At 38.7% G+C, this 19,718-nt stretch overlaps 1 protein-coding gene across 9 annotated transcripts in view; it reads right to left on the bottom strand.

The window, feature by feature from the left end:
* The window catches only part of CNOT6L (CCR4-NOT transcription complex subunit 6 like), a 363,313-nt gene that overhangs the window by 237,165 nt on the left and 106,430 nt on the right, over nt 1–19,718 (bottom strand). For 5 of the 9 annotated variants that reach the window (XM_059922801.1, XM_059922802.1, XM_059922798.1 and 2 more), the window contains exon 12: nt 11,408–18,746. In XM_059922801.1, coding sequence (XP_059778784.1) covers nt 18,534–18,746 — 213 coding nt within the window. In that variant the 3' untranslated portion in view covers nt 11,408–18,533. Of the gene's footprint in view, nt 1–10,178; nt 10,346–11,407; nt 18,747–19,718 lie in introns of those variants that run through there. The other 4 variants (XR_009503290.1, XR_009503291.1, XR_009503292.1 and 1 more) reach the window with 2 other exon arrangements.

The following is a 19,718-nucleotide window of genomic DNA, read 5'->3' as shown; positions in this document are numbered from 1 at the left end:
GCCTTTCCTTATGTGATTCTTTCACTTATAATGGCCTTCTACATCTTTGTTAATATTTTCCTATATCATTCATAAAAATTCAGCGTTCCTTACCAATCCTTGTCTCTCACTTCTGAAGCACCTACCACTTTTCTTAGTGAACTCAGTATTACAGTCATCATCACATCGAATTCCTCCATCCACCATCCATGTATTACTTAGTAAACTACCTGAGAGCTGAGACTGTCTTACTTTTTTTCCACTTCAAACCCTTGAACTTCTATCACAGTGCTCCACAAAGAACAGACCCTCAAGGCATTCGCAGAATTTGGACTGCAATAGATGTTGGTCACTGTCCTTGATGAGATTTTAATTCCAAGACATTAATAGCTTCTTCCAACTTGATAACACCCCACTGTGTCCTCTTACAGAGGAAATTAGCCAAGTTAAATGTCTAACAGCCTGGCAAGATCAAAGCTCTGCTAACTCACATCCAGATACTGGTGAAAATATAGGTCAATGAAACTTGGAGTTGGGAAATGGGCTGGAGGTGTGGTCTCTCTCCTAATCTCAAGCGTGGAGGATGTGGGCCAGTGTTCCGCCATGCCTGTCTCGGTCTTCCTTCATTTCCTCATCCTCCTCCCTCGGTATTTGGTGATTCTCTTCTACCCTAGCACCATCTACCCTCTCATTCAATTGCTCCCTTAAATAGAACCCCTCTGCTTTTTCCTTTCCCTAAATGGCTTTCACTGATCCTGACTGGTGTGTCCTCTATGTTTAGGGAAATGTGACTAACCTCCTGACCTCTAATTCTGCCACAGACCAGCTGTCTTCCATGTATTAACCCTGTTTAAGCAAGTATTTAAATTCCTGGGATGCTCAGTCAGCAGCATCAACATCAGCAGCACCATCTGCTGGGAGTTTTAACCCCTGGCTCCCTGGGTTGTAATGGTGGAGGTGGATTAGAAACCCAAGTTTCACATGGGGCTAGGTCTGAGCCACATAATATCTTAATGTTCCTCTGCAATTCCAATCATTCTAAATGTTGGCAAAGTAAGTTTTGATATTGAAAATGTAGAATTTTAGTACATTTATGTTAGTCTCAGCGATATATAATAGCAAAATATTAGAAGCAATTTATATATTCATTAAATACAAAATTCAACCCTATGAAAGCACAACCAAAACATTTTGAATGGCTTTATAATATTCTGTGGTTTTGAAGTTATATTTATTAACCTGGAGAAATGCTTAAGTTATAATGTTAAGTGGAAAAGAAGTAGGATATAAAAATGAATTAAAACCTAGTAACCATTTTGATGTATTTTCATCCATTTTTTCCTGCACCAATATTCTTAAAAATATAAAAAGAGAACTTCCGTTAGTTTAAAAAGCACTTTTACATATTCATAGTAATACCAAATCAATGCAATACGATAGCTCTGCTATAGGTATAGCGTGTTAACCAGCATAAACCCACAGCTAACAGGTGAGCTAAACCATTTTTATTGTTTCCTCCAGTTCCTAGAACTCTTTTTTCTACTACCAATTTTTCAACACTACCACCATAAAAAAAACAAAAACAAAAAAACAACAACCCTTTCAATTCTCTTCTTTCTTCTTTTTCTTCCCAAAGTCATCCCAGGCCCTCTTCTTTGCACCTGAGTCTCAGACAAGGGGAATAGAAAAGCGGATCAGAGCAACATTTCTCCCATTTCATCTTTTCACTAAGACACTCCTCCTTACATCCCTGAAAATACACAAGGCACTGTCACTACAGAAAAACTGGTGGCCCATGAATTCACAATTCCACTAGAGATGATAGTCCCACCACTGCAGTTTCAGACAAGATCAGAATTTTGTATAGTAATTGCATAATTGCCTAATTCTGGCAAAAAGACAAATATTATACATGCTTTTAACAACTGTACTATAATAAGGCACTCTCAGACCTTTGGCATGTATGCTGAAAGGATTTCTTATTCCTTTCTCCTGCGTTTGTTTTCAGGATAGGAAGAGACACTGAGAGCTCATATGACATAACACTTGTCCCTCCAGACAGCTGAGTATTTTCCACAGATAGACAACGACATTTACTTGGAGAAGCTTCTTTAATATGCATTTAGACAGCAGATGTTTAAAACACAGTTCAGCCCTGTCAAACAAAGAGCCATTTCCAGTCGTTTCACTTGTATTCAGAACGTAATCAGGTCAGAGGAATACCCCTAGATAACATTAGAGTAAAAAAGACGTTCCGTATAGGCCAGTAACAAAGCCCATCCAATGTGGCTTGGATTTAAGGAGGAAGTATGCAGAGGAGAGGGACAAAGAGGTATAGATTTAATCAATTCTTTGATAAGTTTTCCATTTTTATGAAACCCCACAATTGATTATTTTTTCATTGCTCATAATCTATTATAGCACGCACACATATACACCACCTCCCAACTGTGGAGATTAAGTTCCCAAATATCTACAAAATGGGAGCAGTTGAATGTGAGAAACTTAAGAGCCTAAAGCACTAGGAGTTGGCAGACCAAGTTTACTATTGAACTTTTAGAAGTCCTTTATAAATAAAACTATAAAACAGCACAGTAAAAAAAGACTATCAATGACTTTTTGTACAATTTAAATTAGTAATAATAGATTTGTACTTAATAGAGAAGAGATAGTACTTATCAAGTCCTACTGGTCTTACATCTGTAATGTTTCTGACTGACCTCTTGCTTTCCATGGCTCCCCAAACCTTGGCCTACTCCTGACTGGTATCTTTTACTCACCCTACCTAAGAAACCAAGAGGAGGAACAGGACAAGTGATGGAAAGATTCATTTAATTTGGAATATAGTGAAATTAGTGTGCCCAAGAATTTCACAGAGGCAGTCAGAAATAGAGGACTAAAAATAAAGAAAGAGATTGGGGTAGAGTTAGACGTTAGGGAGTCATCTATGGATGGAATAATGAAAAGGAAAGGAAGCACCTAGGGCTGATGCTTGGAATAATTCAAGTGTAGTGGAGAAAGAAAGAAAAGGAACAAACAGGGAAGAAATAATTTTTCCTGAGTCTTTTTCAACTCTTCTGAAGGTTCACAAAGGCCAAGAGAATGGAATTTTTAAGAAGAAATGGATGCTTATCATGAGTGAATGTGACAGAAACGTTGAGGGAAATAAGGACCAAGGTCATTGATTTGATATCTGGGAGTTGGCCGACCACCTCTGGGTTTCTGGACCCACTACTCCACTAACCTGCTTCCCTCCAGGTCCAGAGGGTCTAAAGAGTGAGTGAGAAAGGAGGGAAACAACAAGAATTTTCCTTTCCTTCACTGTCAAATTTGTTATTTCCCTTTCTTTTGTCTTCTCTTTCAAGATGAGAAGGTAACGGAATCAAATGAACATTCTACAGAATGAAAGAGGCTTAATCATGTCCAGTTAAGAGTTGAACTACTTATTCAATTACTCATATACATAAATAAATTGGCCATTACATTTCCTTCAGTCCCAGTTATATTTTAATTCTTTGCATACTTCAAAGACATTTTTATTAATGACTATGAACATAACTATCTGAATGATAATGAAAATTGAAGATTCTATGAGTCTAAATGCCAGAGTTGGGAGGCCAATTAGTGGTCATCTAGACTTACTGTCTACAGAAACCATATTTTCTTCTATGGTGTTTCCAGGAGTAGTAGCAAGGAAATCTCTATGTGGTCTGTTTTTAAATACTTCTAACAATTTAAAAACTCTCCCATTTATTGTTCTGTGTGTCTTTAAAGGAAGGAAAACTAAGAACAGAGGGTAGCTATTAAAGAGAGGCTCAATAATTCCTCTCCCATATGATAAAAGTTTTCAAACATTTGAAGGGCTGACATATTTGTAAGTCTTCTTTAATGAATTCATTCAATAAACATTTTATTGAGGGCACTGTGCAAAGATGATAAAAGCTGCTCCACCCTCTAAAAATGGGAAGTTGCAAAAGGAACCTAATTTTTTGTATCCTCTCACATCCCTCACTTAGCCTACACATTTCCTAATGGCTCCATGCCTTTTTTTTTTTTTTTTAATTTTTTCCCCAGAAGTATGCCTATGAGCTGGCCTGCATCAGGACAGTAGAAGAAACATATGTCTTTTGCCATCTTCACATTGAATCCAGTAGTCACTGTCACGTAGTCTGTACGTGGCGAGTTTGTTAAGTCAGATGTTTGTGGTGATTGCCAAAGATATCCCCTTGGTTCTAATGGAAGGCATTACTATATACAACTGAAACCCTGGTCATGTGGAGAGCATCCAAGACTGTTCAGAAACAACTGCTTGGCCAGTTGTGCTGAGGAGAAACCCAATCTGGAGGGTTAAAAGAAGTAGCACATTCTCATGCTGTCAGCCTCTCTAGCAAATCTTTCCTCCCTCCTATGGGGGAAAAAATGGAAGCTGTTACATGGATCATGGTCAATGCCTGAATCTAACTTCCTGATCACAGGGTAGAGAATTCAAATAGTCAAAACATAAAGTCTTTCTTTTTTAAACCTGGTATAGAATGTAAACTTTCCAAACTTATCTGATTTTTGGTAGATAAGAGTTGACAAACCATCAAGGGTATAAGCAAAAAGTTTGGCAAGAGTATTTTTGGCTTAGAATAAGACTCTTAAAACAAAAGAGTTCCCTTTTTTTTTCCCCTCATAGAATATTTTATAGATGTGGAAATACTAAAAATAAGGATTAAAATTTCCACAGAAATAAATATCTCACAGCAGGATTCTCCATACTATTTCCTCTCCATATGTTTAGTACCTCATTTTGACACATCATTTGTGGTCTACTAAATTTAGACTAATCAGCTTGGCTATGTAGTTGCAAATTACTAAAGAAAGCCAAGCTTATGGAAGGGAAGGTGTGTGTTGTTCTTTGGGTTTTCTTAATTTTCTCTATTAACAGGTAAAACATTGGGCTTCCCTGGTGGCGCAGTGGTTGAGAATCTGCCTGCTAATGCAGGGGACACGGGTTCGAGCGCTGGTCTGGGAAGATCCCACATGCCGCGGAGCAACTGGGCCCGTGAGCCGCAATTGCTGAGCGTGCGCGTCTGGAGCCTGTGCTCCGCAACAAGAGAGGCCGCGATAGTGAGAGGCCCGCGCACCGTGATGAAGAGTGGCCCCTGCTCGCCGCAACTAGAGAAAGGCCTCGCATAGAAACGAAGACCCAACACAGCCATAAATAAATAAATAAATAAATAAATAAATAAATAAATATTGAGCTGCATGAGCTCTTAAAAAAAAAAACAGGTAAAATATTGAATAAAGTAGTCAAAATAAGGAAAGTACTTAGAATCGTATTTAAAGACAGCAAAGTAGCAAGTACTTGCTACTTCAAGTAATTTCATGCCTCTCATAAGATGATATTTATGGTGATTTCTTCTATATATAAAAAATATGTAGGCAGCCCTACCAGAAAATAATGCTAGGATGACATAAGATTCATCTGGCATTCATGCTGTTACTACTAATGACATACAAATATAGCCATATGTTTGCAAGCTTTTCTGAAGCAAAGTCTGTACTGTATCATCTCTATGAATCCGCCTACAGCACCAAGTGTGTACATAATTACAAAAAAGGGATATACTTCTTGTGCTGGTCATTTGCCTGCTTGCTCTCAGATTCATTCCCATTCTTCCCTAGTTCTGCCTGTATCTCAGGATCTACATTTCCCAGGGTCCCTTCACAAGTGGTTTCTCAGTAGGTTTGGCAAATGGGAAGCCTTGCTGGATTACTTGGGAGTGGGAGACAGAAGTAGTCAGGGCATTTTACCCTCTCCTTCTCTGCTTTGGTGGCATCTCTGGCATTGGCTATGTTCCCTCCATAACACCAGTTCCCATGGGATAATCATTCCTATATATTTCAGATCTCACAAGATAGCCACTGAGAGGTTCCAGCTCCCAGTAGATGGCTCAGCTTCTGAGCCCTGGTAGCACTCTGTCCTCCCTACATTCCATCCACCCGAGTGGTGGTAGCAGTTTCCTGCTTTTCCACATTTTTTAGGATTGCCTCAACACCTTCTTATTTGGCTTCCCAGTTCTTCCATTTCCTGTAACCAATCCCCTGCATGAAATTTCTTCTGTTTGCAACGCCCGAAGTGGTTTCTATTTTTCTGAATGGCTCCTTACTGATACAGCTCTTGGTATCAGGAATGGTTGCAGGAAACTGATATTCAACATGGAACCCTGAGATTGGGTTGTTATCTGTTTGACCAGGAATGCAGTGAAGACCTCTTCACAGGCAATAAATGAACACCAGTAAGTTGTGGCATGCAGCAGCATCATGATTACTTAATAAGCTGTGGTTTCTTGAGACTAGTACAGGGTTAAGACAACGCTTTGGCCAAGTAACTGATGCACTTGACCATTATGATAATAATCATGATTAACAAGAATTATTAGATGGTATGGATGCTTCTGATTGATCTGAAGAGTATACACAAAGAAAAAGATAAACCTAACACCTTAAACTTTTAACATAAAACCTTAGGCTTCATAGCCACATTCCATTGCCCTGTAGTCACAGGGCAGACATGGCTGATAATACAGACTGAAAAGTTGCAACATTACTTAAATGTATAGTCCTATTAGTTATTTTATGCTAAGATAAGGGCTCTGGATGCAAAGGAGCATTTCACTGAGACTTTGGATGGTAACATTTGCGCAGACAGAGATGAGGCTGCAAACTCTGAAATTTCCAACTTCCTGAATCTTCCTAGCTAGCAGTAGTTCTCCCCTTGTCAATTTGTCAATTTAACATCTCACCCAAGGCAACCAACCCTCACTTGCATAAAACCTTTGCATGACTTCACTTGTGGCATTTGCCAGAGAAGAGGATGATTATTCCCCATAGAACCCATTCTAACCATCCATCATTGTCTCTAGTCTCATAACAAAAGTTCTATCCCAACATAGCCCAGATGGAAAAGCTGGTACAGGACCTGCTCCAGTGAAAGACAGCAAATACACCAAAGGAGTTGCAGAATTTTGTCAGTTCGTATTGAAAGAAGTCTTGAAAACATGTATAGGAATATGTCTTAGTCCATTCCGGCTGCTATAACAAAATACCACAGACTGGTAGCTTATAAACTACAGAAATTTCTGACAGTTCTGGAGACTGGAAATCCAAGATCAAGGCACCAGGGACTTTCCTGGTGGTCCAGTGGTTGGAACTCCGTGCTTCCACTGCAGGGAACACGAGTTCGAGCCCTGGTCAGGGAACTAACATCCTGCAAGCCACGTGGCGTGGCCTAAAAAGACAAACAAACAAACAAAAACAAGATCGAGGTACCAGTGTGGTCACCTTCTGGTGAGGGCCCTCTTCCTAGTTCATAGATGGCACCTTCTTGCTGTGTTGTCACATGGTGAAGAGACAAAGGATCTCTCTGGAGCCTCTTCTATAATGCACTAATCCCATTCATGAGGCATCCAACTTCATGGCTTAAGCCCCTTCCAAAGGTGCCACCTCCTAATATCACAAACTTTGCGGGTTAAGATTTAAACGTATGAGTTCTAGGTGACGTGATCATTCAGACCACAGCAGAATATATTCTAAGACTATTCAGAAGAATGGAGTTCAGAAGACTGAATCAGTGTGAACGTACTGACATGGGTACACCTGCCTGGGATTCAGGATTAAGTGTGTTGACTGAAGCACCAGGGGGTGGGACTAACCCCGTTAGGTTAGTAAAATAATGCCGAAAACATGTGAGGCAGAGATGGCAGAATGTGCTTGGCACACTGAAGAACAGTGCTATCAGACAGAAATATGAGCCACATTTGTAATTCCTAGCTTTCTAGGATCCATATTTTAATCAGTTTTTTTTAAACTATCATTTCAAGTGCTCGACAACCACATGAGGCTAGTGGCTACCACACTGGGTAGCACAGGCATAGGCAAAGGCATCTGGAGAATCCTAGAGATGAGACTCTGGAACGGGTTCATAATGTACAAAGTGCTTAGCCGCTCCCAACCACACCCTCACCTTGAAGGGCCCAGAAGACATTCTTTTGCCACAGTATTAAGAAATACATCTGCGACAGGAGCGTATTTGTGTAAAGGACACTGGCGTCCTGTTACATAGCAGCATTAGGTTGTGGTTGTATTGACGCTAAAAATGGTTAGACATGAAGAAGGGTTCTAGGAAGATGGCAGAGTAGAATGCACCAGGAATCTGCCTCTCCACCTAGACAACAATTACACTGGCACAATCTATCTGAGAACTCTGGAGTCTACTGAAGACTTGAAACTTCCAGGGGAAGGCTTGGAAGGTAAATCAGGATTAATTTTGGTCAGTGTCAGCTCTTAGCATAGTAGCAGCTACCCCACCCCCAGCCGCGTGGCGGGCAGCTGTGCACCTGTTCCTGGAGCAGCCAGCGCACAGCTTGCAAGAGGCAGGGTGAGCAAACAGAACCCAGTTCTCCAAGTATTGGGGATCTGTGCTCTGACTGCCAACTGCTGCCTTTGATCACAGAGGTGCAAACACAGGGAGATCAGCTGGGTGCTTTGTGACCACCTAGAGGGGTGGGATAGGGAGGGTGGGAGGGAGACGCAAGAGGGAGGAGACATGGGGATATATGTATATGTATAGCTGATTCACTTTGTTATACAGCAGAAACTAACACAACACTGTAAAGCAATTACACTCCAATAAAGATGTTAAAAAAAAACACAAAACACAAAGGTGCAAAGTAAGAGGCAGCCAGTGCTGTTGCACCTCCCCTCACTGTTGCAAGCCCCTCCCCCTCGGGCTGAAGTGACTTCCAGAAAATATAAAGGGTTGGTGCCCTTCCCCCTGGAAACATCACAGCACAGCCTGTGCAGAGGAATACAACAGAAGAAAACAACTTTCCCAAAGAATTATAAGACCTGGGCTAACATTATGACCAGGTACTGGAGAACCATGTGGAAGTGGATTTTGAAAGCGCTGGGCCAGAGAGACCTCAGTTAGAGTACATAAGAAACAATTTATTGACACAGTGGCACTCTCTAGTGATTCAAAATTTAAAGTCTTATAGCAGGGAGTCCTGGAGGCAGTCCTAATATGCTTCTGGCATGACTCCTTAAAACTAGGCGTGGCAGGTCCTGTTCCTTGGGAAGCATACTCTGAGACGGAGATTAGTGTGCAGGAAACTTATTACTTTAGGAAGTGCTCTCAGAATCACACCCCGTGAAAGGAATTAGAACTGGACCAAGGGAGAAGTTGGGTTACAGTGAAGTCTCAACAGAGGCACCATGGGGAACTCTGAACATCTGGTGGGTTGGCCCTTCAGAGTTGCTGAGGTGTGGACTGAGACCAGGCCTTCATGCCCACGCTGCCCAGGCACTGGATGTAGGCTGCCCCCAGGAACGGGCCATGTGGGGCTCACCATGCTAGTGTAAAGGTTCACCATACTGCCATGAAAGAAAGTACGGGTGCTACTACTACAAAATGGGAGGCAGGAAGAAGCATGGCTGGAACCCACGGGATTCACTGGGCGGCTCTTGGTAATTTCATGCCCAGGGATGGGTTAGCAGACTGTTTACCAATGGCCCAACAAGCATAATACATCTTGTTGGGATGAAGGTCTGGGTCACCCAACGTTAGGGAAGCAACCTAGACCACTGATGTGGTGGTGCAAAGCTAGATGTGGAATGCATGATGGAAGAGGGAGGATGACATTAATCATAGATTAATTGTAGCCTCAGCTCCACCAAATGTTTCTCGCTTTCTGCACCATCTCCCACCCCATTTCTCCACTATTATTGTATGGGATACCTGCAGGAACCTGCTTAGTGGATTTGATAGGTGTACAAACATGGATAGGAAAAGGAATTAACACCCATGGAGCAACCCTTGCCTCATGGGAGATGGGACTCCACAAACAAATCCTCTCCTCTCCTACCCCTCACGGAGACAATTTTGAGGTGCATTCCATTCAGCTCTTCAGAGGGTCAGTGGCAGGTTTACGCCCCAGTTGCCCACAGAGGATTAGCTCAACAGTGCATCCTTGACTTGGCTTTCCCTCCTTCCCTGTTTCATTCTTCCTAGTGCCCTACTCTGCTTTCTTGGGATCACTTCTTCAAATAAACCACCTGCCTGCAAGCCCTTGTCTTGGTGTCTGCTTTTTGAGAGAAACATTTCATGAGATTTAGTTTCTTAAATTCATTTTACCAATGAGGATGTGTTTTGCCCAAGATCACATGCTGGAATGCAAGGTCACCTGTTGAATGTCTTGATTGCCCTGTGTGTCTTCTTAGTAAGCCAGTATCCTGAAACCTGGTCCCTTCAAGATCCACTTCAGAGGTGAGTGATTCTACTTTTGGAGGACTTCCAAAATGCTGGCCAACATCAAGGCCTCTGTAAAGAGATGGTCCTCAGGGTCAGTGACAGGCTCACAATGGGTCCTTAGTAGAAAAGACAAATCAGTAGGCACTGAGCTTTCAGCCTAGAGATTTGATGTTCTTAGCAATCTGTTCCAAAATAATCTGTCAGTATCTTCCCTAAACACTTGTTAAACTGGGCAGTTCAGTTTTTTATTGTGTTTCACTCAAGAATAATATTGAATTATTCATTCAAAAATAATCTGGTCCCAATCACACCATGCGTTAATATCATTTTTCTACTGAATATCCCTAAACATAGCTTTCAGAATTCCTAATTATTTCACTGTGTGCTTTTCCCTCTCCTCTTCCAAGATTCTAAGATTTAAGATACCTTTAACTAAAACACTTCACTATTTTCTCCTTAATCATAAATAGAAGAGGATTTGGAAAGTGAATTCTTGGAGGATGGGGAACCTGTCCAACTTGTTCATAGCAGATACTTAAATGTCTGTTGAATGAATTTACTCTAAGTCTTGGCAGGTTCACCTGTTGAGATTGGTCAATACTGGTAACTCGGCACATCTGTCTGATGGTTGTCTATCAGTCAGGACGGGCTAGATTATGCTGTAATAACACACGTTTACTGAATTAAGACACTGAGATTTGGCAATTGTTTTTCACTCACACTACATGTCCTATGTAGTTCAGCAGGGGAGCTCTGTTCATCATTACTCAAGGATCTAGGATGAGAGGTTTGATCTCAACATACGTTGCTATGATCATCCAGGCAAGAAAAGGGAATATGACAAATTGCACACTGGCTCTTAGAGCCCCGCTCAGAAGTGACACATGGCCCTCTGCTCAGATTTCTTCAGCCAAAGCAAGTCTCATAACTATGACTATTTTCCAAATCTATTCTAAACAAAGTGTTAGTTTTCTAAACAAAATGTAGTTTTCACCAGGAAAAAAAAATGTAGTATGAATTTGTAATTTTTGCCTGACCTTGGTTCCCAACTTCACTTTAGAAGAGATACGCTGACCTTAAAGCAGACCTTTAAACTGCACACATAAAGAGTAAAAAACCAAGACAAAGGTATGCAGTTGCAAAATGGCCATTTATTGCCTACAGGGGAAGGAACGGGAGGGAGAGAAGGGGAAGTACACAGGTGCGAGGAAACAAGCATATATTTAGCCCTATACATCATGTGTGAGCAGTACCCAATCTCCAAAATGGAAAAAAGTATTTTGTCATCTGACATAGTAGTTAAGGTTCTTAAGCACCTCCCTCCTGAGCTGCCACAAGATTTAAAAGGCAGGACTGCTTTGATTAGTCAATGTTCACATTAATGAAAAAATACTACCACCCAACTGTGTCCTTTTGCACGCATATTTTGTACAGTGTCTATTGTGAAAAACATCTCAGCTGAGCAGTTTGGTCAAGATACAGACCTCATCAACTGTTTAACCGTAATAAATAGAAAAATAAAGCAGCTGGTGATTTTGTCAGAGAGAATGTGTTCCATAAGAGTAGAACCACTTTCTCCGGGGATGACAGAGTGTTAAATGATTAGAACACCACAGAACCAGTCTATCAAACATTAAACACTAGTAACCTACAATTACATGGCACTTCATTAAATCTTCTGATTAAAAAAAAAGAAAGAAAATCTCAGATTTTAAACTGATTATTAGAACACAATAACAAATTGATTTAGGGCTTGGCTTTTTCTTAGGACAAAAGCAAAGTAAATACACAACCTAAAACAGTAGAACCTGTTTTGGAATAGCATCAATAGAAACTACCAAGTTTGCAAGGAAAAAAATTACCAAAACTTCTTGTTCAGTTTTAAACTCATGTGCTTTGCTTTCCAACCATTAAATTAGTTACAAAAACACTTTTAGAGGCCACAGAATGACTCAAATGTAGGCAAAACAATGGATTATTAATTTAATGCCAAGAAATTAAAATAAATGAGCCCTTCCCTATTCAAATGGTAAACTGAGTGGAAGAGTCAGTCATCTCATGGACAATTAGTTGGCACTTGTTTTATGGTTGAAAGAAATCACAATAGAAAAAATATATAAATTAATCCACGGTGAATTTGACCAACACCCTGGCCCTTTCAGAGAGAAAAGGTACATACACACTCTAAAAAAAATCCCCAAACAAAAAACCACCTCCCTCCATGCCACCCCACTCCACTCAGACAACAAATCCAAAAGTTGAAACATTCATCCCTCTCAAAATATACTAAGTACTCCAACGAATCCTACTCCTCAGCTTCTCCTAGATGAAAGAATTGCTTGCATGTGGACAACTGTACGAATGCCCATAGTGCACTTCTCAGTGCTGCTGGTGTTTAAGAAATTTGCCACTCACAACACTGAACAATTCCACACCCAGTGTGCAGTAACACAGCCATCCAAACCACACCCCCAAAACCTGGCAGAGCACCGCCCAAGAATTTCAAAGGTAAGGAAATATATTTTAAGCAAATTAAGCACAGAGAAAGAACAGTACAGTTTCTGAATAAATACACACCCAGACTAGTGCATCACTTACTGCATCAAGATTTAAACAAGTAGCAGGAAACTAAGCCTGTTCAGTAAGAAGCAAAGTCATTGTTTGACACATCAACGCTGAGCCAATTGTGTGAGTTAACTAATTAAACAAATGTGGTACATATAACCATTGATAACTTGAAAGAAAACAGTCATATAGCAGTAATTAGAAATTAACACAAAACTGAAATGAGCAAGAAAGGACCACTTCTGAGAGGGCTACCATGATTCTTACGCTTTCGAGTTAAAAGTGACAGACATACAAATAGGGAAATTATCTAAATTTGGGGAGACTGTTGTAACAAAAACAACAACTAGTAGGCGCCAAACTATATGCCTTCTGAAAGTTTCTGGAAGCTGAATATATCCAATGCTACTGTGCCAAAAGACTCATATCACTTGGCATTTGCAAACACTCTTCATAATGTGATTTACTTCTGATGACACTATTTCTCGTGTCAGTACAATGCTACTAAATTTTACACCACTGCCATAGAAAATTAATATTTAATATGCAGAAATGTCCTTATTTCCCATGCTTTGAAAGTGAAAATTATTTTACTTAAAATTCCATTACTTTGATGTCATAATGTTTGTTGAATACAACCTCAACATGCTTGTTGTCCTTTGGTTCCAAGAATAACCAAACAAACTTATGCCAGAAGAAATTACTAACTAGGCTAATAAAGCTTGCTTTTCCTGCTATTTCCCTATTTCTTACAGAACTTGTGATTTAACAGAGAAACTTACACAAGGCATTTGATTATAAACAAGAAACATGCATGGTCTCCCTTACCATCTTCCTGAAAAGAACTACTTTTTTCTTTCTGTGGATCTTGTTCAGAACACCCTGCAGTACAGGTATAAGAACCTTCTTTTTTCTTTTAAGCTTTAAGGTGACACACAATGAAGATGTATCATGCTGTAAAACACAAGACGCTCTTGGCATCTTGTTCTTAAAACAGATTACAACTTTGGTAAATAAACCAGGTTAAGATGTACTAATCTACTTAGGTTTGAATTCAAATTTAGTAATCATGAGGCTGTTAAAAAATTACAATCACTCAAAGCAACCATAAGTATAAAAGTTCTCATCTGTCTACAAATTCAAAACTTTAAAGCTCCTGGCTTAGAAAAATATTCTAATTTCCCTAGTTAATTTGTGTACCAATAATTCACAGAGTTCTACAAACATGATACAGTTCAGAAGGAAAAGGTTAAACAAATCTTCTACACATTAGAAAGGTGTCTTTTTTTTTAAGGGGGAGGACAGGTAGAAGAGAAAGACTACCTTACAAATGTGAGAATTCACATTTCTGTCAAAATGTAAGTATATATGAGTGCTATTTTGAAAATGTGCAGTGAAGTCTTTGCTTGCTATGAAACCATTATTCTCAGGGCCTGCCAAATGTATCAGAAACTGATGACGTTTTCTGTGACTGAAGCTACTGATCAGTCAGTGCCTTTTACAAAGCTGTTAAAATCCCTCAGAAACTTAGAATATAAGACCTTAGAAACAAAGAAGTAAGTACTGGGGATACAGTCAATTTTTATTGCTAGAAAAATCTAGCCTTGGATTGGGAATGATGAACCATATGCCTCTGGTTCCATTGAAGAACACATTTAACTTTTCTTTTTCTTGTGCTTTGTCTATTCTTTGCTATTTGATTTGAAAGTATACATGGCACTAGTGATTTTTAGAAACTCTTGGAAATACAAATACAAACTTAATCTTTCACCCATTTAATGGTATATACTTAGGAGATACAATTTTAAAATGGAACACCATATGATTGCCCATGTTCCAGTTTTAAGGTGTCACATCCTCAATTCTAATACAACCCACCGTAGAATCAAGTGATATGAGCCTTCGGGATCTTTCAACTTTCTCCCTTGCTTCTCTGTGATTTAATAGGTAACTTTAAAACACCAAATAGGGACAAATAAGAAATGAAGCTTTATATTTCTGCAAACTACAACATTAAAACACAGTGGCTTCTTTAATACATTCACACAGGATGCTTATTAGTAAAATTAAATATTTGCCTATGAATATCAGAAAAGTAATTTGAAAAGAAAGAGCTCGGAACAAGGCAAATGGGAGGGAGGAAAAGCTGGTCTCAGAACCCATTGTGCCATACCTGACTTTAACATGTGATATTCAAACGAACGTTCACACGCCTTACATCAAAGAAATGAAACAAAAATATTCAGCTACGTTGTACAAAAATTTTTTTTACATAAAACATCATAAATCTTGAACAGATTTACTATATTTGAATTCTAAAAAGTTGCCTATAGAATGGTGCTGGGATTCTGTTCTCTGCTTGCTTTTAGGCAGTGCTGTTGCTTAAAAGTTGACACCAGGCACAATATTTTAAAACAAAGTCAACAAGCAAGGAGCAGTAAGTGGATTTGAGCCTTTCCCAGATGTCAGTCCTGAGGATGCTGCAAGACTCCCCATCAACATGTGTAAAGCTATGAGGCGGATACTGATGCCTGAGAGAGTGGGTGACGACACGCACTGTGTGACTGTTGTAATGCCAAATAGTGCAGTTTTCCCCTCCTCAAACAGCACTGTTTCAATAAATTTAAAGAACACTCCAGTTCTTAGAAAAATATCAGAAATCATATTTAACAGTTAAAAGAAAACATTATCACAATCTAAAAATGCCCAAATTTTCTCTCATCTTCAGATAAAATATGCAGCAGCCCCATGGCATAAAGCTTATTAACTTATTCTGAGAACCAGAAAGTATATGAGCATAAATATTTTACTTTCACTGAATATATACCATATGTCATTCACCTCTTCCTTTTGGCTTTTCATGCCAAAGGTCCAAATGGCATGCGTTTTTAACAAGACAATACTGAGGAGAGCAGCATTTCTGATCATCTGAATTGGCAGCTCAAAACAGATACCACTCCTTTTACAAAGGGAACAAAGGGTGAAGGGTGTGTGAAATTTGGGCAGTGGGCTAAAGGGAAACCGTGCACATGAAATTTGGGTCACCATGCCCCAAGTGTGTTTGCCACCCAAAACATAACACAATTACCTACTTCAACAGAGCTACTACCAACATTTACTAAAACCACATTAAAAATACACAGGATAATGAATGGTTTGAAAGAGTGCATTTGGAAGCAGAGAGAACCCAATTACACACCTTCCTGCAACAGAGTGCCTCAATCATACACAAAATAAACTTAAGCTGTTTACAATGTTTCCCAATTTTTTTTATTTTTCCCTCTACATTTAACTATTAAAAAAGTTTTTTATTAATAAATGGGCTCCTCTGTGGTTCATATACAATCATAAGTGAACTTTAAATTCCATTTTATACAAACATCTCAAAAAATATTGGGAGTGAAGTATGGTAAGAAATATTGCTCACATTGCTAATTAACATGCGTAGATGAAAGGAGGAAAATGTTTTGTTAGTGCATATACCTCCAGAGCAGAAAACCCACCCAAAACAAAAGATTTAAAATAAAACATACAGTAGCTGATTACAAAAAAAGGTAATGTCCACAAAATTAAGTTTTTCATGCTATTCTACTTTCCAGTACTATGTAATCAATTTGCATGGCTAGATGTTGAATGCTTGAGGTATATAAGAAGGGATACCTGCACATTGAGGAAAATCTGTCATCTTAAGGGTTGTTTCTTTGTTTATTTTGTTTATTCTGATATCTTGACATTTTTAAAAGAATATTTTATTTACATCAAACTTCACTCAACTACAATGACATTCCAATTATAATAGATGACAAACAACGCCTCTATCACTAGGCACTTTTAAAAGGGAGTTTAGGCTTTACAGAACCCTTCTGATGCAATCCCATATATGACATTACATCAACCCACCTCCCTCGTTGCACTAAAATTACCCTTCAGGGGAAATATCATATTATGTAGCCTGATTAATTTACTATGGAAGAAATTAGTATAAAATGACCAAAGGAAATGCATCATTTAAGACTAATAAAACAGCCTAAGATGTCAGGTTTGATAGAGGAGACAAATTGTATATATTTAAAACTAATTAAATAATTTAAATTTGACCTGTACTTTATATATTAGTGAAACACAAATATAGGTTATTTTCTTTTAAAATTTCATTCACATAATGGAAAGTTTCTTGTTTATTAAAAATATCACATTTTGAGACTAGAAACAGTAAAGTGCATGAAAAGTTTAAAATATAAATTTCAGAAAACTCTTATAGCAGCAAAAAAGCAGAATAAAGAAAAACTTAAAAACACAGACACAACCTTTTCCTGTTACTGTGCCATAATTAACATCAAGTAGCCAACCAATTTTTCCCCCATTAAACAGTATTTCAATCACTGCCTCTTGAGTCACAGACTTTCAACTGGCCCCTCCTGGGCGAAAAAAGGATTCCAACATATCTAAAGAGCATCAACAGTTGGGAATAAACCAGTAGCTTCTTAATTCAACCCTGACAGACAATGGAAACAAAGATTAAAAGCATATAATGGCCATTTGGCAACTAGAGTCAGGAAAAATGATCCAAGGTTTTCAACTACTCCCTGTTCTCGCTCTCTCCCAAATCCTTCCCACTGTCACCTCAAAAAGCCAAAACCAACAGCCACTTGACCTACTCTGGGAAACACATGAAATATTTGTAGCTTTCTTCTTCTAAAACTTTGATCAGGGCCTTTTCATTCAGTAGTTATTTTTTAAACATTTGACCATAACAGCAAAAATGATACAGATCATATAATATCTGTTTTTTCCAGCACAACCAGGCAGAAAAGGGTGGAGGGAAACAATAAAAAATACTGGACACTAATTTTGTGGGCATCCTAAATAGACCAAATTCTATTTTCAAGATGTGTGGCAGCAGAAATTACCCGTTGTTTTCCTATAAAGAAACTGAAGAGACAGGCTTAGAATTAATACTTCTAGTAAGGTTATAACTAATAGGGGAACAAAATACAGAATGATTCCTCAAAAAACAAAACAAACAAACAAAAAAAACCAACCAGCACTTGCCCAACAAATTGTTGTGTGCTGTTAAATGCTTGATTTTGAAAGCATATTGTGCAATCACCTTTCATTCCTCAGTTTTTCTCATTATGGCTAGTTTATGTACAGATCTAGCAAATTTAAGTGCTTTGTTAATGTGCAAATGACTGGGGAGCCAAAAATCAGTTTGCTATCATGGAAAACAGAAATTCAAGGAAGTTTCCTGCAAGGCAGGCCATCATTCAGTTTAAAATCTTATATTTATAGTTTTTAAAAACTGCCTTTCACAAAAATGAAAAATGGTTGGCTCACTTGAAACCATTCAAAAGAAAGTATTTGTTTTGGAAAAACAAATACCCTGTTGTTGGGCCTTGAATCGGTGATTTATCAATTATGAATGCTGACTCCTAATATAATATGAAGAAGGTCCAACTTAAAAACATGTTAAATTAAAAATTTGGAAAGAGAGTGATAATACTTTGGTTCCAGCCCTAGTGCCAAATGATACCAATATGCACAAAATTGTACAAAATCTTATAGCAAACACATAATGAATGGAACCTGAAGAAGCAGCTTAAGGATGGCCATACTTCACTCCTACATACTTTGATTTACAACTGTACAGGTCCATAGTAACAGATCCCCGTCTTTGCGGGGCAGTACTCCACTACCTCCGATTAGGCAAGTGAACACCATTGACAAGAGGCAGGAGTGGAGGGTGGAGTTCAAGTTGTGTTAACAGTGAGAAGTGGTCTGAAGGGATGTGAGGGTGTGGACACCCAGTGATGTTGTTCTCAACCAGCCATTGAGGATCTAAAGGCCCCAGGACACCAAGCACGTTCATATGAGTCTTGGAATAGAAAATGTAGTCAATCACGCCCTGAAAAGAGATTGGGAGTTGGGAAAAAAAGAAAAATATATGCTTAGATAAAAGAAAAACTTATGATATATAAAAGAACAATGCATAATTTGTAAAAGCCAAATACCTGAGTAACCTGTATTTCTGGTACACCTGCTGTCTTCACAATGGGTCAAATAGAGCTCAAATCTTGAATGGGTACTACATGAAATAAAGGTGGCTGGACAGGGAAACACAGTACCCTAGTGGAATCATAAAGCCTTGCACATGTGCATAAGTGGTAAGCAAACTGAGAAGCTAAGCACACCAAATCATGTCTAGGTATCTTTAGAACTGGCTTGCTTGGGTCAGTGAAATCTAATTTATCAGTATAAACAATATGGAAACTGCACTGACTCTGTTACAATAAACAGAAAATCAGAATATTTATACAAACATATACAAAGTTAATGAAAAGTTATGACAAGAATAATTCTTTTAATGATAACTGGTATGATTTTCAGTTATTTGTACATCAATCAAACACATCTGAATGAAGCCACTGTAAAGCATGTTTTCAGATTTGCTAATCCTAGTTCAGCTTTCCCAGATTTTATACATATATACAAAATACTGCACACATTTAATCATTCTAATCTGTTCTTAAATTTAGAATATTCATTTTCACAAATCCTGGTGTACTATAAATTCTGGATTCCTTGATGCATAACAGTACCTCAGCAAAAAACATTCAGTAAAGACCTATCTATGTATTCAGTTGTATCTCTCAGAGCTAAATGATTCCATTTATCTGATCAGTAAGTTTCAAAACTAGTGTGCTTTTTTTGCCCCAGGCTATGTATGCAAGAGTGTGAAGTCAGATTTCTTCCTTCCCACATCAAGGGAGCCTGAGCCCAAGTACGAAGAAAGAGTTCCACACCTGGAAATACCTATTCATAAATACTATACACAGTGAGTTCTAGCTAATATTTTTAAATGGTATCACAGTGAAAT

Source organism: Balaenoptera ricei, chromosome 5 (genome assembly GCF_028023285.1).
Source record: "Balaenoptera ricei isolate mBalRic1 chromosome 5, mBalRic1.hap2, whole genome shotgun sequence".
In the NCBI taxonomy this organism is placed as follows: Eukaryota; Metazoa; Chordata; class Mammalia; order Artiodactyla; family Balaenopteridae; genus Balaenoptera; species Balaenoptera ricei.
Note: the sequence above shows the minus strand (reverse complement) of the source record. Positions and strands in the feature narration are given on the sequence as shown.